Here is a 22,800-nt window from a genome sequence, read left to right as displayed (position 1 = left end):
TTTAAAAGGTTTATATTGGTTTTCACCGTACACTTGTGTGTTTCAGGACACTACTTTTTCCCGCTCGCATCCTTCTTTCTTTAGTTATTCTGTTTTGCAAACATGTTATTGAACATTGTTTATCTATGCCTGCATCATCTGCCTTACTAATAAACTTAAAGTACAAGTTACTTGCCTTCAGTAACGATATATCTGTAAGAAATAGTAGTTAGTATTAGATTCCTTACCTTAGAATATCCCCAGGCGTCAGACTGGATCCGGAAATTTTTGCGTAGCAGTACCCTTGCGCGTTGGTAGGCGTCGTCTGCAGCTCCGCGTCAGTCGTCGGCATCGTGGGTGCCGTAATGACATTGTCGGAGTACTTAGACGCCGCCTCCGCGTGCTGAGGTCAGTTCTTAGACACAGCTTTTCCGCGCCAGAAACGCAGGGCCATGTTAAAAACAAACACTGGTGCCATTGAAACTAGGGCCCTGAAAGGGGATGACCTTAACCCTAGATATCGGTTCGCAGAACGGGGAGGATGGGTGGGGCGGTAAGGAATCTAATACTAACCACTGTTTCTTACACATATATCGTTACCGAAGGTAAGTAACTTGTTCATCTGAAAGAAACAGCTTAGTATTCGATTCATTACCTTAGAATAGATACCCCAGCAATACCAACCCCGGTGGCGGGTCTGCGAACCAATAATCACACCAGAAAGTCCTGGAGGATGGAACGGCCAACGAAGCCATCCCTCCGGACTTGACTGTCCAGGCAGTAGTGTCTTGCGAACGTGTGCAGCGAGGCCCACGTAGCTGCCTGACAAATGTCCTGCAAGGGGACTCCCCGACCCAGGGCAGTAGTAGCTGCTGTGGCCCGAGTGGAATGGGCCCTCAGCCCAACAGGAGGTTCCTTCTTAGCCAAGGAGTAGCATGACTTGATACACAACACGACCCACCGAGAGATGGTCTGTTTGTGTACCGCCCGTCCCTTCTTAGCGCCCACGTAACCAACAAAGAGTTGGTCATCCACCCGGAACTGGCGAGTGCGATCGAGATAAAACGAGAGCGCACGTTTTGGGTCCACACAGTGGAGCCGATCTTCCTCTTTTGAGGGATGCGGAGGCGGAAAGAAGGTGGGCAAGAATAGACTGCCTGATGTGAAAGGCCGTGACAACCTTGGGCAGGAAAGAGGCTCTAGTCCGCAACACAACCTTGTCCGGATGGACAGAAAGCAAAGGAGGTTTGGAGGAAAGAGCCTGAAGCTCACTCACTCTCCTGGCAGAGGTGATGGCCACCAGGAAAGCAGTCTTCAGAGTAAAAAGGCGAAGAGGACAGTTGTGAAGTGGCTCAAAGGGAGCGCACATCAGATAAGTAAGAACCAGGTTCAAGTCCCACTGAGGCATCACGAATGGAACAGGTGGAAACATGTGTGTGATGCCCTTCAGAAAACGAGTTACAATAGCAGACTTGAACAAAGATGGTTGATCAGGCAGCCTTATAAAGGCTGAAAGGGCAGACAGGTAGCCCTTGATAGTGCCCAGGACAGAGCCCTGCTGGGCAAGAGAAAGAAGGAAGAGAAGAACCTCAGAAAGAGGGGCAGAGAGGATCCACAGCCTTTGCTGTGCAACATGCCACAAATCTGTTCCACCTGCAGGCGTATACCGACTTTGTGGAGGGCCGCCTGGCCGCCAGAATGATATTACAGACTTCAAGAGGCAAGTCAAATGGCCTCAACTGTCGTCGCTCAATCTCCAAGCATGGAGGTGGAGACTGGACAGGTTCAGGTGGAGGAATGTCCCTTGCTGCTGCGACAGAAGGTCCTCCTGAAGAGGCAGATGAACCAGGGGATTGACTGACATATTTAGTAGCTCGGGATACCAGTACCTTCGTGCCCAGTACGGAGCCACAATGATGACTTGGACCCGGTCGCGCTTGATCTTCAGCACTCTGGGCAGAAGTGGTATAGGCGGAAAGGCGTACAACAGACCGCAACTCCATTCGCAACGAAAGGGCGTCTCTGAGCGAGTGCCGCCTAGGAAATTCCAACGCGCACAACTGATGACATTGCGCGTTCTCTTCGGTGGCGAATCTATCTAACCAAGGCTCTCCCCACTTGCGAAAGATACCTTGCCCCACGTCAGAGTTCAGACGCCATTTGTGATCCATCATGCACCGACGGCTGAGCTCGTCCGCCCTGGCGTTCAGAGAGCCTGCCAGGTTTTGAACCACCAGGGTTGCGCCCTGATGTTCCAGCCACTGCCAGAGGCGTAGAGTCTCCTGGCAGAGGGTCCACGACCCCACCCCGCCCTGTTTGTTGCAGTACCACATGGCGACGGTGTTGTCCGTGAACACCTGCACTACACTCCCCCAGACAGAGGGGAGGAATGCCTTCAGTGCAAGACGAATCGCCCGCAGCTCCAAAAGGTTGATATGGAGCCGGGAACTCCGCCGGAGACCAGAGGCCTCTGATCTCCGCCTCTCCCATGTGGCCTCCCCAGCCCTAGAGGGACACGTCCGTCACAACTACGTGCTCCGGTTGGGAGAGGGATCAGCCGCTGACCCAATCGCGGTCCGTGAGCCACCACTGCAGCTGTCTCGCAGTGCCCTCCGAGATCAGGACATGGTCGGACAGGTTGCCCTGATGCTGGGCCCACAGAAACTTCAGGTCCCACTGCAGAGCCCGCATCCGCCAACGGGCATGATGCACCAGAAGGATGCAGGAAGGCATCAGACCTAGTAGCGACAGCGTCAACCTGACCGAGACACGGGATAAAGGATGAAAGATCTGAATCAGAGCCTGAATATCCCAAACCCGCTGCTCGGGGGGATAAACCTCTAAGTGTGTCACATACTTCAAAAATGTATGTCACTGGATTCTCTTTGCAAACTCTTGTCTTCAGGATCTTGTATTAATCATTAAATTCACTACACTGACTCGCTTCTTTAATGTTTTAGCACTGCTTAAAGCTTTCCTCACATTTCTGAGGAAACGTCTGCTGTTTACTGCCAGTTACCTGGGGAAAGCTCACATTTTCTTATTTCAGCTATTTTCCTTAACGTAACAGTAGATTTCTACGTGTTTGGCAACTTTCCTCCAAAATGCTAATTTGGTCTCTTAAGTCCACCATTCCCAACTCTAAGAATCATGACTGAGATTTGGCACACATATATTTCATTATGTGACTGAAATAATATTAGCAGTTTGAGAATGTTTAACAGACCCAATGTGAGGAAATCAAAACAAAATCAAGATTTGAAGCGTGAAGACAATTATGAGCAACACAACAGTTCTCTTTAGTGCCTGTACATCCAATTAATTCCCAATTGAGACAATGAAATATTAAGGAAACCTCTTTAAAAATATGAATGGCAGTACATTTTTTGTGGTTCCACTGGGAATAGTTGCATAGACTAAATCTAGGCCAAGAGATAAATGGGCTTCTAAACCAATTTTTCATACTCGTGAGGTAAAACGGGGTGCAGAAGAGCAAGTTACTTACCTTCAAGAACATTAGTACTCTTTATTACAATGGATAACCACAGAATCCTCATCTTAGAATATCCGCCAAACTGGACCTGGAGAATTTTGTAGCAGTGTTGCAGCGGCATCTTACAGCTGCTTGTCGACTACATGCCACCCCGAAAATAGCAGAGCTGTTTATAAGCACCACCTCTGTGACTGAAGTCCGTTTTTTATCATTTCTCTTTCCGTGCTCAGAGACATGCAGCGTGAACAATTGTTGGTAGCACTTAGACGTAAAGAGATGACACTCCATAGAACAGGGAAGCAAGAGGGCCGTGAGGAAATTGTGGTTAAACTTAACATCCACAAAAAGAGCGGCACTGAAGGAATGCAACTTGTTCTTCTGATGACACATCTAACTACAGATTCCTCATTTTAGAATAGATACCAAAGCAGTAATGCACCAAGGTGGTGGATCTGAGGAGGGGGCGCTCAGACCAAAAAAATCTTGCAGAATCAACAAAATTGGTGAGCAAATGTGGTCTAACAGCTAGACCAGTCGACCTAAAAGCTGGGGAACAGGGTTTGAGTCTTGGCAACGACGTTCAGCATCCTATGATTCTGGGCAAACATCTTAATCACACAGAGCCTAACAAAAATGAACGTGTCAGTCTGCAACAAAACTGCTGATCATGTAAGCGCTTTGATACCCGATATATCTTCAGGTTGAGTTTGGGCTATATAAAACTCAAAACAAATAAACAGAGTGAAGAGTTCTTAATACTAGACCTGTCTGTCGTAACAGTAGTGCATCTTCAACTGGCAGATAATCAAGTACAGGTAGTCCTTGCACCAACGCAATGATAGCAGCCTTAGCTCAGGAGAAATGGGATCTCAGACCTTCCGGGTGCTGCTTCTTTGCCAATGCAGAGAACTATCCACTTTAATACGGTCTTTTCTGCGCAGCCTTACCTTTCGTTGCTCCAGAAAAACTGGTGAAAAGTTGATAATTTAGGCAATGGTTCTTGGTATTAAGCAAATTTTAAAGCCCTTTTAGAGTCAAACTGATGGAGCCTCTCCTTTTTCGAGGGGTGAGGAAGAGCAAAGAACACTGACAGAGTAATAGACTGGCCAATATAAAAGAGCTTCAACGTTTGGTGAAAAGGTACCCAGAGCTGACAATCACAATGAGAAAAACAGTCTTCAAGGTCAGAGAGCACAGCGAGCAAGTATACATAGACTTTAAGTGTGTTCGCATGTGCAATTTCCAAATAAAATTAAGGTCCCACTAGATCATCACATGTAGATTTGGAGGTTATGTGTCAAACCTTGAATACATCTCACCACAACAGGTGATTTAAATAAAGGCAATTGGTCAAGCAAATGTTGAAGTATCTAAGGGCCCAACAAATAACCTTTTACAGAGCCCAAGTACTTACAATGATAAAGGCCAAACAAAATAATGTCTAACAGCTTTGCCTGTAAGGGCTTGGTGTCCTGGGCACTACACCAGGTTACAAACGTGCCACTACCCTACGCATTGATGGATTCCATGGAGGAGTGTCTGACTGCAAGGAGGACATCCATAACTTCAGACGAGAAACAAAGAGCAGTCAACTGCTGCACCTCAATCTCCAAGCACAAAGGTGTAATTTGCGTAGATTTGAATGGAGGATACTGCCATGCTATTGAGACTGGAGGTCCTTCCAAAATGATGCTCAAGGGCAGATGTTAATGCTCAAAAGTTCCGGGTACCAAACACTCCTGGTGCAATTCGGGGTTACTAAAATGATTTGGGTCTGGGTCTTGTTTGATCTTAATCAGAATTTAGGGACAAAGCAGTAGTGTTAGAAAGGCATGGAGAAGTTCTTTGTTCCACTCCAGCCAGAATGCATCTCCTCTCTGGTATTTCTGTAGAAACTCCAGTACGGAAAACTGTTGACACTGTGAATTATCGATGGCGAACAGTCTAGCCGGAGCTTTCCGCACTGCTCGAAGACACCCTATGCAAACTCAGAATATAGGTGCCACTTGTGATTTGCCAGACATTCACTCAGTTCATTCTCTGACATTCAGGGAGCCCACAAGGTGGTTGACAACCAGGAAGATGTTCTACTGCTCTAACCACCTTCAGAGAAGTAAAAGCTCTTGAAATAGGACCCCACGCCACTCTGCTTGTTGCAGAATCAAATGGCAGTGGTGCTGCCAATGCGAACCTGAACTAGCATCCACCTGATGGACAGCATGAAAGCCTTCAGCGACAAATGGCTCGTAGTTCAAACAGGTTGGTGTGAAGCAGGCCAGAGGTCTCAGAGCTTTGTTTCCCACTGATCATCACACACCTCCAAACCGGAAAGCAAATAATCTGTTTCCACCGTCAGCTCTGGATGAGGGAGAGGGGATGAATACTGACCTTCTGCAGGACAGATTATGATCAATAAAGCCACCACTGCAAATCATGGGCTATCTCCTCCAGGACCTGGATAGTGTTGGAAAGGTCTTGATGATGCATCCACTGGGACTTTAAGGTCCATTGTAGAACTATCATGGGCATAGTTGAGGAGGATGCAAATGACTAAGAATCCAAGAAGCCTAGGAACTACCTTCAACTGGATCCTGAAACATCAGAATTATAGTCCAAATGTCACTCTTTATGACATAGGGAAAGTCTTGAACTAACTCCACAGCATCCAGGATTGCCCCAATGAATGGAAGCCTCATGTAGAATCAGGTGGGACTTCTGTTTGTTTAGTCAGCTCAATGATGTTTGGAGTTCCATTATTGTCCACAGATGGTCCTTGACGGATGGCAGAATACCAGCCTTCAGCAGCCAGTTGTTGAAGTAAACTAATACTGCAATTACATACCTCCAAAGATGGGAGTGACCTAGGATATCATATTGTGAAACACCAGAGGGTTGCTGGTGAAGCCAAAGAAGACCACAGCAAACTGAAAATGTTCCCGACCCATCCCAAAATCCAGGAAATGTCTTAGACTACATGACGGGTTTATGGAAATATACGTATTCTTCAAGTCCACGGTGCCCATCAAGTCTTGCAGGTAGAAATGATTTGAACCAATATGACAATTCAGGAGTCAAAAGTCCAAAATAGGTGTGAGGCACCATCCTTCTTCAGGATTAGGAAGTAGCGGGACTAAAAACTCAAATCTCTCTCAGAGTCTGGTATCCTGTCTATGGTACCCTTAGGAAACATACCTTCACCTGTAGCAGGATGGATAGATGTAAATCCGATGTGTGTTCTGATGTGGAAGGGATATTAAGTAAGGATAATACAAAGGAAGGGCATAGACTTCATGAACAATTTCCAAAATTCATCTTTCAGATGTGAATGATCGCCAACCTGGGAGAAAGTGTTGGATCCTTCCTCCATTTGATGGGCATGTGTTGCAGATGGTTAACTAAAGCGCTTTCATGACCACTGTAGAAGTGGAAGAGGAGTTGGAAGACTGGTGCCCATGCTGGCCTGCATACTGCCTGCTGGTTCCATATATCAACAGCCCCAAATAGAATGGGATGCCTAATGCATCACTGGCTGGGAAGGTTGTCTGTGCTTTTATGTCATGTGCCTGGAACAGACAGTGCTACACAAACAAATTGTTCTTCTTGCATTTGACACAGAGCATTCAGAGATTGTGAAGAAATGGCTTGGGTGGGGCTCAACAGCTACAAGCAATGTGCTGTAGCACTGATATCGTTAAAACCGAGTCTGTTTGCTTCCTAAGTAGGATAGACCCATCAAAGACCACATCCATTAGTGACGTCTGGAAATCACCCTAAAATCTGGTTATCTCATCTCAGGGAGTCTGTGAAGGACAACACCAGTGCATACTTATCTGATAATGCAGCATCTGGCATCCTTACAGAACTGTTTAATCTCTTGTAGATAGTATAGTAAATCCCTTCTTACATCCAGTGTATGAAGGTTTCTTTTGAGCAGTGTTTGTAGGTTTATGAAGAAAACTGCTAGCTGAATGCTTTGGTTCATATGGAATTTGCTTACTACCTTAAGTAGGAATTGAGGGTTGGCCCTTAGGAAAACCTTGCCCTTGTGGATTTACATCTATGGTTCCTCAATAGTTAATGCAAATGCTACTTACCAGTATGCATCTGTTCTTGGCATGTAGGGCTGCTGACATTCATATCTGTGCATAGATCGCCACCTAGTGTTGGGTCCGGATGATTGCACATTGTTGTCCTGGAAGAGTCTTCGAAGTATCACGAGATAGGTGGCTCCTCCCCTGGACTACAGTGCGCATGGGCATCGCCTCCATCCCCAGATTGTTTTTAGCCATTGGCAGAGATGGAGTGAAGAATGTGAGTGATGACCATGCTACGAGCATATATATATATATGAATGAATACTGCAGCTGCTACAGGCGCCGGGGAGGAGGGTGGGCGATATGAATGTCAGCAGCCCTACATGCCAAGAACAGATCCATACTGGTAAGTAGCATTTGCAGTTCGAGGCATGTGGGCTGCTGAATTCATATCTGTGCATAGAATACATAGCAGTCCCTCCATTATCGGCGGCCGCCCGTGCCAGCTGCAGCAGTCTGAAAAAGTGTTTTTAGAACAGCCTGACCAACAGCTGCCTGCTGTTTGGAATGCACGTCTACACAGTAGTGCTTAGTGAAAGTATGTGTGGTAGACCATGTGGCTGCTCTACAGATATCTTCTAAGGGAATGTTACCTAGGAAAGCCATAGAGGCCCCCAACTTCCTGGTGGAGTGGGCCCTCGGTGGGATAGTGAGGGTGCGCTTAGCTTTAGCGTAACAGATCTGAATGCACTTTCCTATCCACCTAGCAATCCCTGCTTTTGAGATAGCGTTTCCCTTGTGGTGTGTGGCAAAAGCAACAAAAAGCTGCTTGGTTTTGCGAAAATCTTTTGTCCTGTCTACATAATACATCAAGGCCCTCTTAACATCAAGGGTGTGGAGCATGCGCTCCGCCAGTGTCTCTGGGTTTTGGAAAAACACCGGCAATTCAATTGTCTGGTTTAAGTGGAATTGGGATACCACTTTGGGTAGGAATTTAGGGTTAGTGCGGAGCACCACCCTGTTAGCATGTACCTGGAAGTAAGGTTCTTGGATGGTGAGCGCCTGCAGCTCGCTAACCCTCCGTAGCGATGTAATTGCTACTAAGAACGCAACCTTCCAAGTCAGAAACTGAAGCTCACAAGAGTGCAGTGGCTCAAAGGGAGGACCCATCAGCCTCGTAAGAACCACATTGAGGTTCCATTCTGGAGCTGGTGGGGTCCTTGGTGGAATGACCCTTTTGAGTCCTTCCAGAAAGGCCTTGATAGCAGGGACCTTAAAGAGTGACAGGTGCTGCCTATTCTGGAGGTATGCTGCCATAGCAGACAGGTGAATGCGGATGGAAGAGTATGCCAGATTGCATTGGTACAGGTGGAACAGGTAACAAATGATGTTTTGAATGGAAGCATCTAGCGGGTCAATATCGTGGTTAACACAGTAGATGACAAACCTCTTCCATTTAGCCGCATAACAAGCTCTAGTAGTGGGCTTCCTTGCCTCCCGAATGATGTTCATGCAATCGGGAGGTAGATTGAGGTAGCCAAACTCTAGGACTTCAGGAGCCAGATCGCCAGGTTGAGCTGTTGCGGATCTGGGTGCTGAATGTCGCCATGGCTCTGCGTCAGAAGGCTGGGAGTGAGATGAAGCCTTTGATGCGGTACCACGGAGAGTTCCAGAAACGTGGTGTACCACGGTTGGCGAGCCCACGTTGGAGCAACCAGGATGAGAGTCATCGAGTGCTGCCTGAGCTTGCGTGCCACCAGCGGTATCAGAGGTGCTGGGGGAAAAGCGTACGCAAATTTGCCTGACCAGTTCATCCACATCGCATTGCCCTGTGATTGCGGGTGTGGGAACCTGGCGGCGAAGCTTTGGCATTTTGCGTTCTCCTTTGTGGCGAACAGGTCTATCTCTGGATGACCCCACCTTTGGAAGTACGGTTGGAGTACTGATGGGTGTATCTCCCACTCGTGCATTTGGTGGCTGTGCCTGCTGAGCAGGTACGCCATCTGATTGTCCTTGCCCGGGAGATGCTCTGCCATGAGGAAGATGTTCCTCTGAATGGCCCACTTCCACATGCTCTGAGCCAGATGAGACAGCTGTGGAGAGTGCGTGCCTCCCTGCTTCTGGATGTAGTACATGGCCGTCATGTTGTCCGTCCGGATCAACACGACTTTGTTGCACAGATGTACTTTGAACGCCTTCAAGGCCATGAAGATTGCCATCAGTTCCAACACATTGATGTGCATCTTCCTTTGCTGTAGTGTCCATAGTCCCTGCACAGTGTAATGGAGTACATGTGCTCCCCATCCCTGGAGAGAGGCGTCCGTCGTCAGGATAATCTGTGGGACAGGCTCTTGGAATGGTCGGCCCTTGCAAAGGTTGTGTGGATTCCACCAATGCAGAGAGTTGTATGCCCGACCGCTCACCAACACTAGGTCTGTCAGTTGCCCATGAGCCTGAGTCCACTGACGTGCAAGGCACTCCTGAAGCGGACGCATATGTAGTCTCGCGTGCGGGACAATGGAGATGCAGGAGGCCATCATGCCTATCAACTGCATGAACACCTTCGCTGGAAGCGAGTGTTGGGGTCTGAATCGTTGGATCAGCGCCTGGATACTGGCGATTCTCACTGAATTTGGCTGCGCGGTGGCTGCCAGAGTGTTGATTGTCGCGCCCAGGTACTGTCGCACGTGGGCGGGCTGGAGATGGGACTTTGGGTAGTTCAGAGAGAATCCCAGATCGTGCAGGAGATGAATGGTGCGTGACACGTGGTCGACGCACTGCTGTTCTGTCCTTGCTTGAATGAGCCAGTCGTCCAGGTAGGAAAAGACGTGGACGTGCTGGCGACGGAGATGCGCTGCCACAGTCGCTAGGCACTTGGTAAACACTCTCGGTGCCGTGGTGACCCCGAACGGCAGAACCTTGAACTGGTAATGCTGGTCTAAGATCGTGAATCTGAGATACTTCCTGTGGGAAGGATGCAGGGGGATATGAAAATAGGCATCTTTCAGATCCAGCGTAGCCAGGAAGTCCCCCTGTTGAAGCAGGGGAAGCACCTGCTGCAACGTGAGCATATGGAAGTGCTCCGAGAGGATGTACCGGTTCAGGGGCCTGAAGTCCAGGATCGGCCTGAGGGATCCGTCCTTCTTGGGAATCAGAAAATACAGGGAGTAAACCCCTGTTCCCCGCTCTTGCAATGGAACGAGCTCTATCGCCCCTTTTTGCAGCATGACTAGAACTTCTTGCTGCAACAAGGTCAAGTGCTCGCTTGACATAGGACGGCTCCTTGGGGGTATGTCCGGTGGAATGGACGTAAGCTCTAGACAGTACCCGTACTGGATAATAGACCTCACCCACCTGTCCGTGGTGATGGACTTCCACGCCGGCAGGAACTGCTGGAGTCTCCCCCCGACCGGTGTTGCATGGTCGGGGGGCAGTGACAAGACGTCACTGTTTGTTGGTGGTGGTGGACCTGGAGCTATTGTTTCCACGTCCCCTGCCCTTGACATTATTGCCTCTGTAACCACCCCGACCCTTGTTGTTATACGAGGCTTGGGTGTTACTCTTGTAATATTGGATTGACTGGGATGCCTGTCCCCTTGAGGTGCCTCTGGAGTTTGAGCGGCGAAAGGAACCACTTCGAAACTGCTGACTTTGTAAAGCCCCCATAGACTTGGCAGTTTCCGTATCTTTTTTCATTTTCTCCAGTGTGGCATCCACCTCAGGGCCAAACAGGTGGTCAGGATTCACTGTTTGATTGAGGATCGTAGTCTGGATGTCGGGTTTGAACCCCGAAATTCTAAGCCAGGCATGGCGTCGAAGCAGCACACTGGTATTGATAGCCCTGGAGGCTGTGTCTGCCACATCCTTGATGGATGCATTCGTAATGAGTTTACCCTCCTGAATCAGCATCTCTCCTGCCTCCTTGTATTGGTCAGGCAAGTGTTGCAGTATGGCCTCTAATGTGTCATAATGGGCCCTATCATAACGTGCAAGTAAGGCTTGGGTGTTAGATATTCTCCAGATATTAGCTGCCTGTGCAGCAATTAGTTTGCCTGAGGCCTCAAAGATCTTGGACTCTTTGTCTGGGGGAGGAGCGTCACCAGTAGTTTGAGAGTTCGCCCTCTTCCGAGCGTTGGAAACAACCAAGGAGTCCAATGGCAAGTGTCCCTTGATATATGTAGGATCCGTGGGCGCTGCCTTATATTTCCTGTCGATGCGAGGGTTGACCACACGCGCTCGGGTGGGCTCCTTGAAAACCTCTGTTGCATGTTTAAGCACCCCCTTAAGCATCGGTAGCGTTTTGACAGACTTTACGGCTACCGAGAAGGTGTCGAACAAGAAGTCCACATCCACGGGGTCCGAGTGCAGCTCGACGTCGTGGTTAGCAGCAGCTCTCTCCATCAGAGCATTGAAGGCCGCCGAGTCCTCAGTCGGGGACGTCTTGGCCGCGAAAAGTTGTGTCCTGACCCGACTGCGGGTCCTCCGTGTCGCCTCCGGCGGACCACGGTACGTGCTCCTCCTCCGGATCCGAGTACGCCGGATAATTGTACTCGTCACCTTCCTCGTCCGCATCGGCTGCGGCGGAATGCGTCGGCGAGTGTCCTAGGGTTTGTGGGGACACAGGTTCCACCAAAGCCGAAGAGTCCTCGGAGTCCCTTTTGTTTTTGAGAGGGATCTTAAAGGGTTCCAACGCCGGCTCCGTCGTGATCTTCCGTTTGAGGAGCGACAGTTTTCCGGTGTTGGCGTCGATGATTACCTCACGACGTTCCTCTTCCGCAAGTGGCTGGAGACGAAGCTTCGACACCGCCAAGGCAGCTTCGGCGTTAATGCCTCCTTCGAGGGTCCGCCCTGTTTCGGCGCGAAGGCCTTCGGCGCCGACTTGGGCGGTAGGGTGAAACGGATAGGCGTTTGCTCCCTCGCAGGCTTAGGCGTGAGCTTAGGCGTACTGGCGTCCTGAGCGGGAACCACACTGGCCTTTCGAATCCGCTGCAAGGATTCCGCTACCTTCTTTGTCCAGGCCGGAGAGGGCTGGACCGGTTCGGGCGACCCCTCATCGTCGAGAGCCTGTTCGCCGGCAGGCACCTTCTTCGGGGCCGACGCCCCATGCCTATGCGCGTCGTCGCCCTGACGCTTCTTTGGAGCAGTCTTCGGGTCCGCGACCCCTTTCGGCGCCGACGCAGCCGCGTCGGAGGACTTCGCCTTCGGCGCCGACCCCGAGGGCTTCGGGTCGGCCATTTTGGCGTGGCTCTTCAAGTTGGCCATTTTGGTTTTCTTGGAAGTTGACGCCTCCAGAACCTTCTTCACCAGCGCCACTTTCACTTTCGGTTTCGCATCCGAGGATGCGTGACCAGTTGGCTTCACTTTCGTTTTCTTCGACGTAAGTGATGGTTCATAAATGTCCGTGACCGGGCCCGGAGGCGGGGATGTAGGACTCATAGTTAGATCTTGGGTAAGGCCCGAAGGCGATCCCTCGACCTGGGTCGTATGAAGGGGAACAACCCCTGAGTCAGGTTGGAGATGCTCTTCCTCCGAGCTATCACCCATCGTGGCAAAAGCCTGATCGTCGTCCCCTACCTCGTCGGTGACTTCGTCAAAGTTCTCCTCACCCGCGTCATAGGTCTCTCCCTCGGATGCGGGATTAGAGTCCGAACCTTGCATGTCGTCTTCTCCCTCGACATATTCTTGGAAAATGTCGTCTGGCGGGGGCGCCGTGGCCGATAACCTAGCCTGGAGCCTATTGGCCCGACGAATCTTTAAATGCTTCTTGCTCCGGAATTTCGAACACGCCATGCAGGTGTCTTCGCGGTGATCCGGCGACAAGCAGGTATTGCACACCGGGTGCACGTCGAGGTGTGAATATTTAGAGTGACACAACGGGCACTTCTTAAACGGAGTTCGCTCCATAGCAAGAGTGTAGTATAGGCCCGACCGCGCCGAAAGCACGTGGAAGGGCAGCAAGAGATCGGAGCTGAGAGTCAGAAAGAAACCCGTACGCAACTATACCGACGCCCAGCCTAAAGACCTTTTGGTCTCGAGTAGAAGTTGAACAACTATCGGTTCCGACAGAGGGAACCGAAACACATCCGAACCCAATGGCGGAAAAAAACAATCTGGGGATGGAGGCGATGCCCATGCGCACTGTAGTCCAGGGGAGGAGCCACCTATCTCGTGATACTTCGAAGACTCTTCCAGGACAACAATGTGCAATCATCCGGACCCAACACTAGGTGGCGATCTATGCACAGATATGAATTCAGCAGCCCACATGCCTCGAACTGCCTATAGTTCAAGTACTCTCCATAGAGATGTTACAGCTATTAAGAAGTCAGTCTTTACCGTGATGTATCGAAGTTTGCTTTGTGCATGGGTTAGAACGGTTCTGTCATAAGCTTTCTTAGAACTGTGTTTAAACTCCACATTGGGGCTGGGGCCTTCCTTGGGGTGCAAATCTCTTGGAGAGTTCCAGGAATCTTTTGATGACTTGTGATGTGAAAAAACGTTTACATGAAGCTCCCCTGGTGTAAGCTAATATCGCTTTCAGGTGCACCTTGAAGCTAGTTGATCTTGCTGTCTCGCAAGGGCGTAAAATATATGAGCACGGTTTCCTGTGTGGATATTTAATTTAGGGTATTATTCTCCGTACACCATATGATGAACCGTTTCCACTTAGCTGCGTAGCATTGTCTTGTAGTTTGTTTTTCTGCCCCCTTTAGTATCTCCATTATTGTTTGCGGTAAGTTTAAATGTCTGAACTCTATGTACTCATGCGCCAGGCTGCTAGACTGAGTGTAGCTGGTTCTGGGTGAACTATTTGACCCCCTGCATTGTGAGAATGTACTTTTCAGTCTTGAATTTGATCATCTGTCCCTTGGACAGTTCAAGTAGGCTTGAGTACCAGGTTGGTGTTGCCCATTGAGGTGCTATGAAAATTAGGTCTGTTCCTGGTTGTCTGGCTTTTTCCAGTACCCTTTGTAGTAGAGGAATTGGAGGAAAAGTGTATGCAAATCTTCCTGACCAGATTAGCGACAGGGCATTCTCTTTTGATAGGACGTGTTGAAACCTGGAGACGAAGAATAAGCATTTCTTGTTCTCCCATGTTGGGAATACGTCTATTTCTGTTGTCCTCCAGAAGCTGAAGACTCTTTGGAGACTCCTTTTCTTTATCTCCTATTCGTGTGAGCTGCTGTTTTGCCTACTGACCTGATCTGCATCTGTGTTGTCTTTTCCTGGCAGGTGAATTGTCTGCAAGTTTATTCTCTTTGAATTGGCCCATTGTCATATTTACTGAGCTATCTTGCTTTGGGTAAATGATGTTGTTCCTCCTGGTTTGTTGTGGTAAAATATTGTCGTAGTATTGTCAGTCTGGATCAATAGGTTTCCTCTTCATATGTGGGCTTGGAATGCCGTTCCTATATTCCCAATAGGCTCTGGACATTGGAATAAAATATCCTATAGATTTGACGTAGGACTTAAGTCAATAGGTCTCTACTGAATATACTAAACTTAATAGTGAGTGTCAGCTAGCTCAGAGGTCACTAGAAACTTTCTCGAATACACAAGAAGGGATTCGTTTCTGACAACCGCATAAAACATGACAACTTTGGTTCCCCAAGAATAAGAACATATCTCTCAGAGTCGTGGAAACAATAGATAACTATTTTACTCAGTCAATCTTGCATGCTTCTTTTCTACAGAGTTGCAGAGAAATAGTGAGACAGGCGTTTTCAATAAAAGATTTATTGAACAGTCTTCTTTCTCATGCAAGAGAGGTGAACTGCTACAATCGTTAGGGAGAATGCGAAGTATAATGCGTACAGCGGAAATAGTAATATGAAATAGTACTGTAAGTGCTTCTAAAATACGCCTAACCCAATGTACCTAACCTAAGTCTAGTACGTGGGAAGAAGTAAGTATGGTCTTTTGCATAGGTTTAGTTTTGCCAAGAATCTACCAAAGGTTTCTCTAGGTTCTAATCAGCTCCATACCTTGTTAGAATGAAGGAGGTCTGGTATCTGTCTCCCGACTCGATTTCCCAACACCCCACAAGGGGAGCCGGAAACACTGGAGCTGGATTCTCGGCAGAGAGGGGAAGCTTCCTGATCAGTGCATCAGCTGGAGAGTCGGCTTTCTTCGGCACTTTCTGTAGCGAGCTGCATAGGGCAAGTAGGTCTTCGAACTGCTCCGAACCTCCGTGCCTTGCTATAGCAAGTGAAGGTATATTTATACCTTGAAAGTGTTTAGGAATGTCATGTTTGACGTAAGGTCGCGCATATGAAAGTCATGAATGAACCCCTGGGGAATAGTTGTTTATTGTAAAGTAACTGAGTTCTTGGTGAAATCAATATTCAAGCATGGGGAAGTCCCCAACGGCTTAAACTGGTTTTCCCAAGAAATCGTGATGTTTGGTGAACGGATGGAAGTAGCCATGCCTGTATTTGGGTAGCATGGGCTATGCCTAAATAAGGGCTTGATTTCTTATGCCTATATAAGGGCAACGAGAATTGCACCTATATAAGGGCATGAATCGGGAAAATCCATTCAGAATCTAAAACACAATACAACACTGCCAGAAACACAGTCTTCATCTCTACGAAGTGGATATGTTTTATGGAGTCTCCACTGTTGTTTTATGGAGTCTGCACCTTTCTATTGACCCCATAACCTCAGGTTTCCTGAATGTCCTCCCTAACATTTGTGGGCCGCAACTGTTGTGATGGTTACTGAAGGAGTTGGTAATTTGAAAGGTCTGCCTAGTGTTACGTTGTTGGATATTCACCATTGTATCTCCTTCTGTGCCTTTTCGGTTACAACCACTAGATCCTCCAAACTCCCTGTGGTTTGTGACTAACTGTTGCACAGCCATTCCTGTAGAGGGCTCATGTGCAGACTTGCATGGGTTATAAGGGGAATGGATAATCCTATCATGCCAATGAGTTTCATAACTGGACTCACTGTCAGAGACTGTCCCTTCTGGTAGAGGCGATTTTGCTGTTTGATAGCTTGTATCATCCTTTAGGTCGTATAGGACTGCGATCTTGGAATGTAATCTTGCTACTAGGAAGGTTTTTTTCTTTTTCCGGTCTTGAGGATTTCTTGCGGTTTATGGAAAATTCCAATCCTTGCAGCATTGTGATCACCTGATGAACTAGAGTAACATCTTTGCCTTGAACTTGCCTTCACCAGTCAATCATCTAGATAGGGATAGACGTTGATTCCTCTCCTTAAGGACGCTGCTACTGCTGCTAGGCACTTTGTGAAAACTCTTGGTGCTGATTTCATTTTGAAGGGCAAGATCTTGAAATGGATGAATCTGAGGTATCTCCTGTGTGCTTGGTCAATGGGGATGAGCAGTTAGGCATCCTTTAGGTCTATAGTTGCCATGAAGTCTCATTTTTGTAGTTGTGAGATTAATTCTTGTAGTTTTGAACTCTTGAAATACTGCGTGCAAATTAATTTGTTTATGTATCTGAGATCCAAGACCGGTCTTAGCTGGCGATCTTGCGTTGGCATCAAGAATTAAGGTGAGTCGTTCCCTTGTTGTGCTCCCTTGTTGGTACTATTTCTATTACTTGTTTTTCTAGGAGTTACTTTATTTCCTTCCTAAATTGTAAGAGTTCTGTTCTTTGGCACCTTTACTTCCTTGGTGGAGGTTTCTTTGTTAGTTCTATACAATAGCTGTGGCATACCACATTCAGAATCCAACTGTCTGGTGATATGCTTTCCAATTGAAGTGGGTAATGCGCTATTCTGCCACCACTGGTGTTGTGTGGAGGTCCTCCTTTTTGGGCAAGTCACTTGGAGTTTCTCCTCCCTCTTTTGAGGGTTGTCTCCTGGCCCTTCCTCTGCTACGAAAGGACTGCTTTGGTTGTTGTTGCCAGGAAGGTATCCAGAATGCTGGTGTGTCTGCTGTCCGTGGCCTAGTAGTTGATGTTATTGACCTGTTGAGAAGACCCCCTATTCATGTGGGTCTTCTGAGGTTACATCCTCCTCTTGAAGGGTCCCCTGCGTTGCATGGGTCCCCATAGCCCTGGCCGCCTCACTGCCCTTTTATATTTCTTGTAGGGATTAATCTACCTCACTTCCAAACAGGGCCTCTTCTGTGAAAGGTTTATTGGTAATGGAAGATTGTACTTCCTGTCTGAAGCCTGAAATTCTGAGCCAGATATGCCGTTTTAATGTTGTGCCTGTGCACTTTTGTCTTCTGGGTGTATCGGCTGCATCTAGAGCTGATTTCAGACATGCGTTAGCTATGTTTTTTACCTCACTTATGATGGATTTTGGAGCTTGTTCATTAGTTCCTTAATGTCAGCCTATTGGTGAGGGGCATACCTATTGAGGAGGGCATTAGAGTTCGCAATGCGTCATTGCGTTGCTGCCTCCTTCTCCCACCTTGGTCATTCTCTTACTTTACCTGCCTGGAGGTGGGCCTGTGGAGGAATGAGCGTTGCTCCTCCTTGCTGTCGTAACAATGAGTCAGTCAATGTGTTCCCTTTAATGTATTTAAGGTTCCTTGTGTAGGGTTTGTATTTTTTCTTTACCCTTGGGTTTACTACCTTTGCAGAGGCAGGGTCCTTGAAAGCCTCCTTGTCCTGGTAAAGAATGTTAGAAAGCATTGGAATGTATTGTGTACCTTTCATGGATAGTGCTAAAGTTTATAGGAGGAAACAGGAGTCTCCTTTCTCCTCCTCTAAGGTGACCCTGAAGGTATCAGCTGCTCTGTTTATGAGGCTGTTGCAGAAGGCTTTGAGGGATAGCTACAGACCTCTTTTTCAACACTGTGTCAAGGTCATTCCATTCTTCCTCGAAAGTTCTTGTTGCATTCCTTCTCTACTGGAACATGTAGTTCCTCTTCAACGTCCTTCTCGTGAGGTTCGGGGTTGCCGGAGCTTCATGGGTATCCTCTTCTTCCTCAGCCTCTGTGGTAGTGGAGAGCATAGCGGGAATCCTGAACCACTTTAGCACCTAGAACTCCTCCTTTTGTGAGGAAAGTGCAGTGCAAAACTTCAGAGTGTCTCCCCGTACTTCCAGTGCCGGAGCTTCATGGGTATCATCTTCTTCCTCAGCCTCTGTGGTAGTGGAGGGCTTAGCGGGAATCCTGAACCACTTTAGCACCTAGAACTCCTCCTTTTGTGAGGAAAGTGCAGTGCAAAACTTCAGAGTGTCTCCCCGTACTTCCAGACCCAACAGCAGAAAAAAGAATCTGAAGATGGCTACCATGCACAGGAACTTCCAGGGCACCGTCTGACATCAGACAAGGGATGGACCTAACACCAAATGGTGGTTGATGATGCCCCACGGAAAAAGAAAAGTAAACTGACAATTGCAGACCCAACCACTAGTTGGCAGAATAAGGCACAGCAATTGAATCCAGAAAAAGGATCATGCTGCAAAACTTAGAGATTTTTGATAATGAATCATTTTTGCATAATATTGGAGAAAGGAAAATGCTACTTACCCAGTATGCATCTGTTCTTGGCATGTAGAGCTGTAGATTCACATGCATTGCATAGTCTGCCATCTAGTGTTGGGTCTGGATGTTTGCACTTTGTTTTTCTTCGAATAAATATTTTCCAGTCACAAGGTAGGTGACTCCTTTTGGTGATAGAGCGCATGGGCATCGACTCCATTATTAGATTGCTTTCCCGCAGAGGGCGAGAATGGAATTAGTAAGAGAATTGAAATGTCCATGTGTATGTATGCAAGTAAGATAGTACTGGAACAGGTACCCGGGGAGGAGGGTGGGCAAATGTGAATCTACAGCTCTACATGCCAAGAACAGATGCATACTGGGTAAGTAGCATTTTCAGTTCAAGGCATGTGAGCTGTAGATCACATGCTTTGCTTAGACTATACAGCAGTTACCTCCCAAAGCGGTGGTTCACCTGTAGCTGTTGCAGATGTTTGAAAACGTGTACGTAGAACTGCCTGGCCTACATTAGCTTGTTGTATGGCCAACGCATCCACACAATAGTGTTTTGTAAAGGTGTGTGGTGTAGACCATCTTGCAGCTCTACATGTCAGATATGGGAATGTTTCCTAAGAAAGCCATAGAAGGCCCTTGTTTGCAAGTCGAATGCGCTCTAGGGGAATTGGTAAAGCCCTCTTTGCTTTTGCATAGCATGTTTGAATGCATTTGACTATCCGCCTGGCAATACCAGATTTAGGAATGGGATTGCCTTTGTGTGGTATGGCAAAACCAACAAAGAGTTGTTTAGTTTATCGAAAAGGATTTGTTCTTTCCATTTAACAGAGTAAAGCTCGTTTAACATCTAAGGAGTGCAGAGCTCGTTCTGCCGCTGAATCTGGATTGAGGAAAAAACACCGGCAACTCAACAGATTGGTTGATGTGGAAGGCAGATACTACTTTTGGTAGAAATTTAGGGTCAGTGCGAAGAACCACTTTGCTCTGGTGTATTTGTAAAAATGTTTTTTCTATGGTTAGTGCCTGAAGCTCACCCACTCTTCTCAGTGATGTAATTGCAATGAGGAAAGCAACTTTCCAAGTGAGAAACTGCAATTCACATTTATGCAATGGTTCAAAGGGTGGACCCATTAGTCTGGTGAGGACAATATTAACATTCCACGCTGGGGCAGGTGGAAGTCTTGGTGGAATGACTCTTAAGTCCCTCCATAAAAGCCTTAATAACATGCAGTCTGAAAAGAGACAGATGTCTATTCTGAAGGTATGTAGCTATTGCAGCGAGATGCAAGCATATAGATGCTAGAAAGAGGGGGAGAGAGAGGATCCACAGCCTTTGCTGTGCACCATGCCACAAATCTGTTCCACCTGCAGGCGTATACCGACTTTGTGGAGGGACGCCGGGCTGCCAGAATGAGATCACAGACTTCAGGAGGCAAGTCAAATGGCCTCAACTGTCGCCGCTCAATCTCCAAGCTTGTAGGTGGAGACTGGACAGGTTCGGGTGCAGCACCGTCCCCTGCTGCTGCGACAGAAGGTCCTCCCGAAGAGGCAGGCGAATCGGGGGATCGACTGACATGCCGAGTAGCTCGGGATACCAGTATCTTCGTGCCCAGTCCGGAGCCACAAGAATAACCTGGGCCCGGTCGCGCCTGATCTTCTTCAGCACTCTGGGCAGAAGTGTTATAGGAGGAAAGGCGTACAATAGACCGCAACTCCACTCGCGACGAAAAGCGTCCCCGAGCGAGTGTCGCCTTGGAAACGCCAACGCGCAGAACTGATGACATTGCGCGTTCTCTTCTGTGGCGAATAGATCTAACCAAGGCTCTCCCCATTGCTGAAAGAGACCTTGCGCCACGTCAGAGTTCAGATGCCATTCGTGATCCATCATGCACCGACGGCTGAGTTTGTCTGCCCTGGCATTCAGAGAGCCTGCCAGGTGTTGAACCACCAGGGTCACGCCCTGAAGTTCCAGCCATTGCCAGAGGCGCAGAGCCTCCTGGCATAGGGTCCACGACCCCACTCCGCCTTGTTTGTTGCAGTACCACATGGCTGTGGTGTTGTCGGTGAACACCTGCACTACACTCCCCCGGACAGAGGGGAGGAATGCCTTCAGTGCTAGACGAATTGCCCGCAGCTCCAACATGTTGATATGGAGCCGGGACTCCGCCGGAGACCAGAGGCCTCTGATCTCCGCCTCTCCCATATGGCCTCCCCAGCCCTGGAGGGACGCGTCCGTCACAACCACCTGCTCCGGGTGGGGTAGGGAGAGGGATCTGCCACTGACCTAGTCGCGGTCCGTGAGCCACCACTGCAGTTGTTTCGCAGTGTCTAAGTACTCCGACGACGTCATCACGGCGCCGACGACGGACGCGGAGTCGCAGACAACGCCTACCGACGCGCAAGGGTACTGCTACGCAAAAGTTTCCGGATCCAGTCTGACGCCTGGGGATATTCTAAGGTAAGGAATCTATCACTAACATGTCTCTTTCAGATATCAACTTTTATTCCAAGAGGTGGCATGGTGTGGGTCCGGAACTCAAACAGTAACAACAAAACACAGGCAGCAATTTCAATGTTTCTAACAACTAAAGGCAAATGTTTACACAAGGTGTTCATCAAAGGCTGGTTAACAAGAGTGCAGGTCACATCATCAGCTCTAATAACTAGACGATGCAACAACCACGTCCCTGGCATTCATGGGATTCATTTCCCTTCACTGTTTCTGTGAGAAGACCTCTCCATGGCAATTTAACAGCACAATGTATATATTAAGTGGCAACATACTCCAAAGTAGATGAGCTCATAATAACAAAACATGATCTTAAGATAAGTAATAACATAACTTGTATTTTAGGACGTGCAGAAAACATTTAAATCTTACTGTTTGCCAGAAGCCCTTTGCAAAATTTATGGAAAGATGGAATGGAGAACAAAGGAGCATAGGTTTCAGACTTCTTCATGAGAATTGCTACTTCCAAAGCCCACGTCATCAAAAGTTTCCTAAAAGCAGATTTTACAAAATGTAGTCATTTTAAACAAAAACAAATCTATATAGCAATAAAATGCCTTAGCTTTTTTTAGTTGAAACATACATTTAGTTTTTTTTTTTTAGATATTAATTCCCTAATTAATTCAGCTCGATGCACAATATTTCAAATATTAAACATATCAATAGGCAATCGCTGAAAGAAAAAAAAAAAGACTAATTAAAAGTTAAAAGCTGAAAAGGAATAAAAAAGTGAAACGTGTTATTTCTTACATCCATTTACATTTATAGTTGCAAAAAAATCTAAAAATCTCTGAAATGTCACGAAATATGGTTAGGTCAACTTACCACAACTTTCACATCAGTTTTAAACCACTCTAGAAGCTGCAAACACTCTTTAAAAATGTTAAAACTCAGCAACAGGTGTGTGGGTTCCCTTATGGGTAGAGACAGGGGATACCCACATTGCCCTCTTACAAGTCCATTATTTTTATTTCTTTAAAACGCGGAGGACAGAGTCTTGATGCATAATTAAACAACAAAAGAATATTTTATGGCAACCACCCAGGAACAAAGGAGATCCAACACCAGTAGGCACCACTAAGCAGCTACAGAATGTAGTGCAGAGCCTTTTCAGAAATGGCAGAGACCCAACCAGTGGAAAGGGTACAGTAGGGAGGTTCTGACCTTCAGCTTTTTTTGGGTCCTAACAGCCCAAAACATGGCAGATGCTACTTTAAGAACAAATTACTTACCTAATTTACTTATCTTTCGAAACAATCTTTTTGGTGGAACTCTATCGAACCACAGATTCCTCACCTTGTAAATAATTCTCAGGCATCAGACTGGACTAGGAAACCAGGGTAGTTCTTCTGAACACTGGTAA

The 22,800-nt window shown here is 47.6% G+C and overlaps 1 protein-coding gene across 1 annotated transcript in view; it reads right to left on the bottom strand.

The window, feature by feature from the left end:
* The window catches only part of SMG1 (SMG1 nonsense mediated mRNA decay associated PI3K related kinase), a 1,828,328-nt gene that overhangs the window by 1,441,740 nt on the left and 363,788 nt on the right, over positions 1-22,800 (bottom strand). The window contains exon 16 of the mRNA XM_086940872.1: positions 21,810-21,928. Coding sequence (XP_086796998.1) covers positions 21,810-21,928 — 119 coding nt within the window. The remainder of the gene's footprint in view (positions 1-21,809; positions 21,929-22,800) is intronic.

The sequence above is a fragment of the Lissotriton vulgaris genome, chromosome 10 (assembly GCF_964263255.1).
Source record: "Lissotriton vulgaris chromosome 10, aLisVul1.2, whole genome shotgun sequence".
NCBI lineage: Eukaryota > Metazoa > Chordata > Amphibia > Caudata > Salamandridae > Lissotriton > Lissotriton vulgaris.
This window is presented reverse-complemented; position numbering and strand designations above follow the sequence as displayed.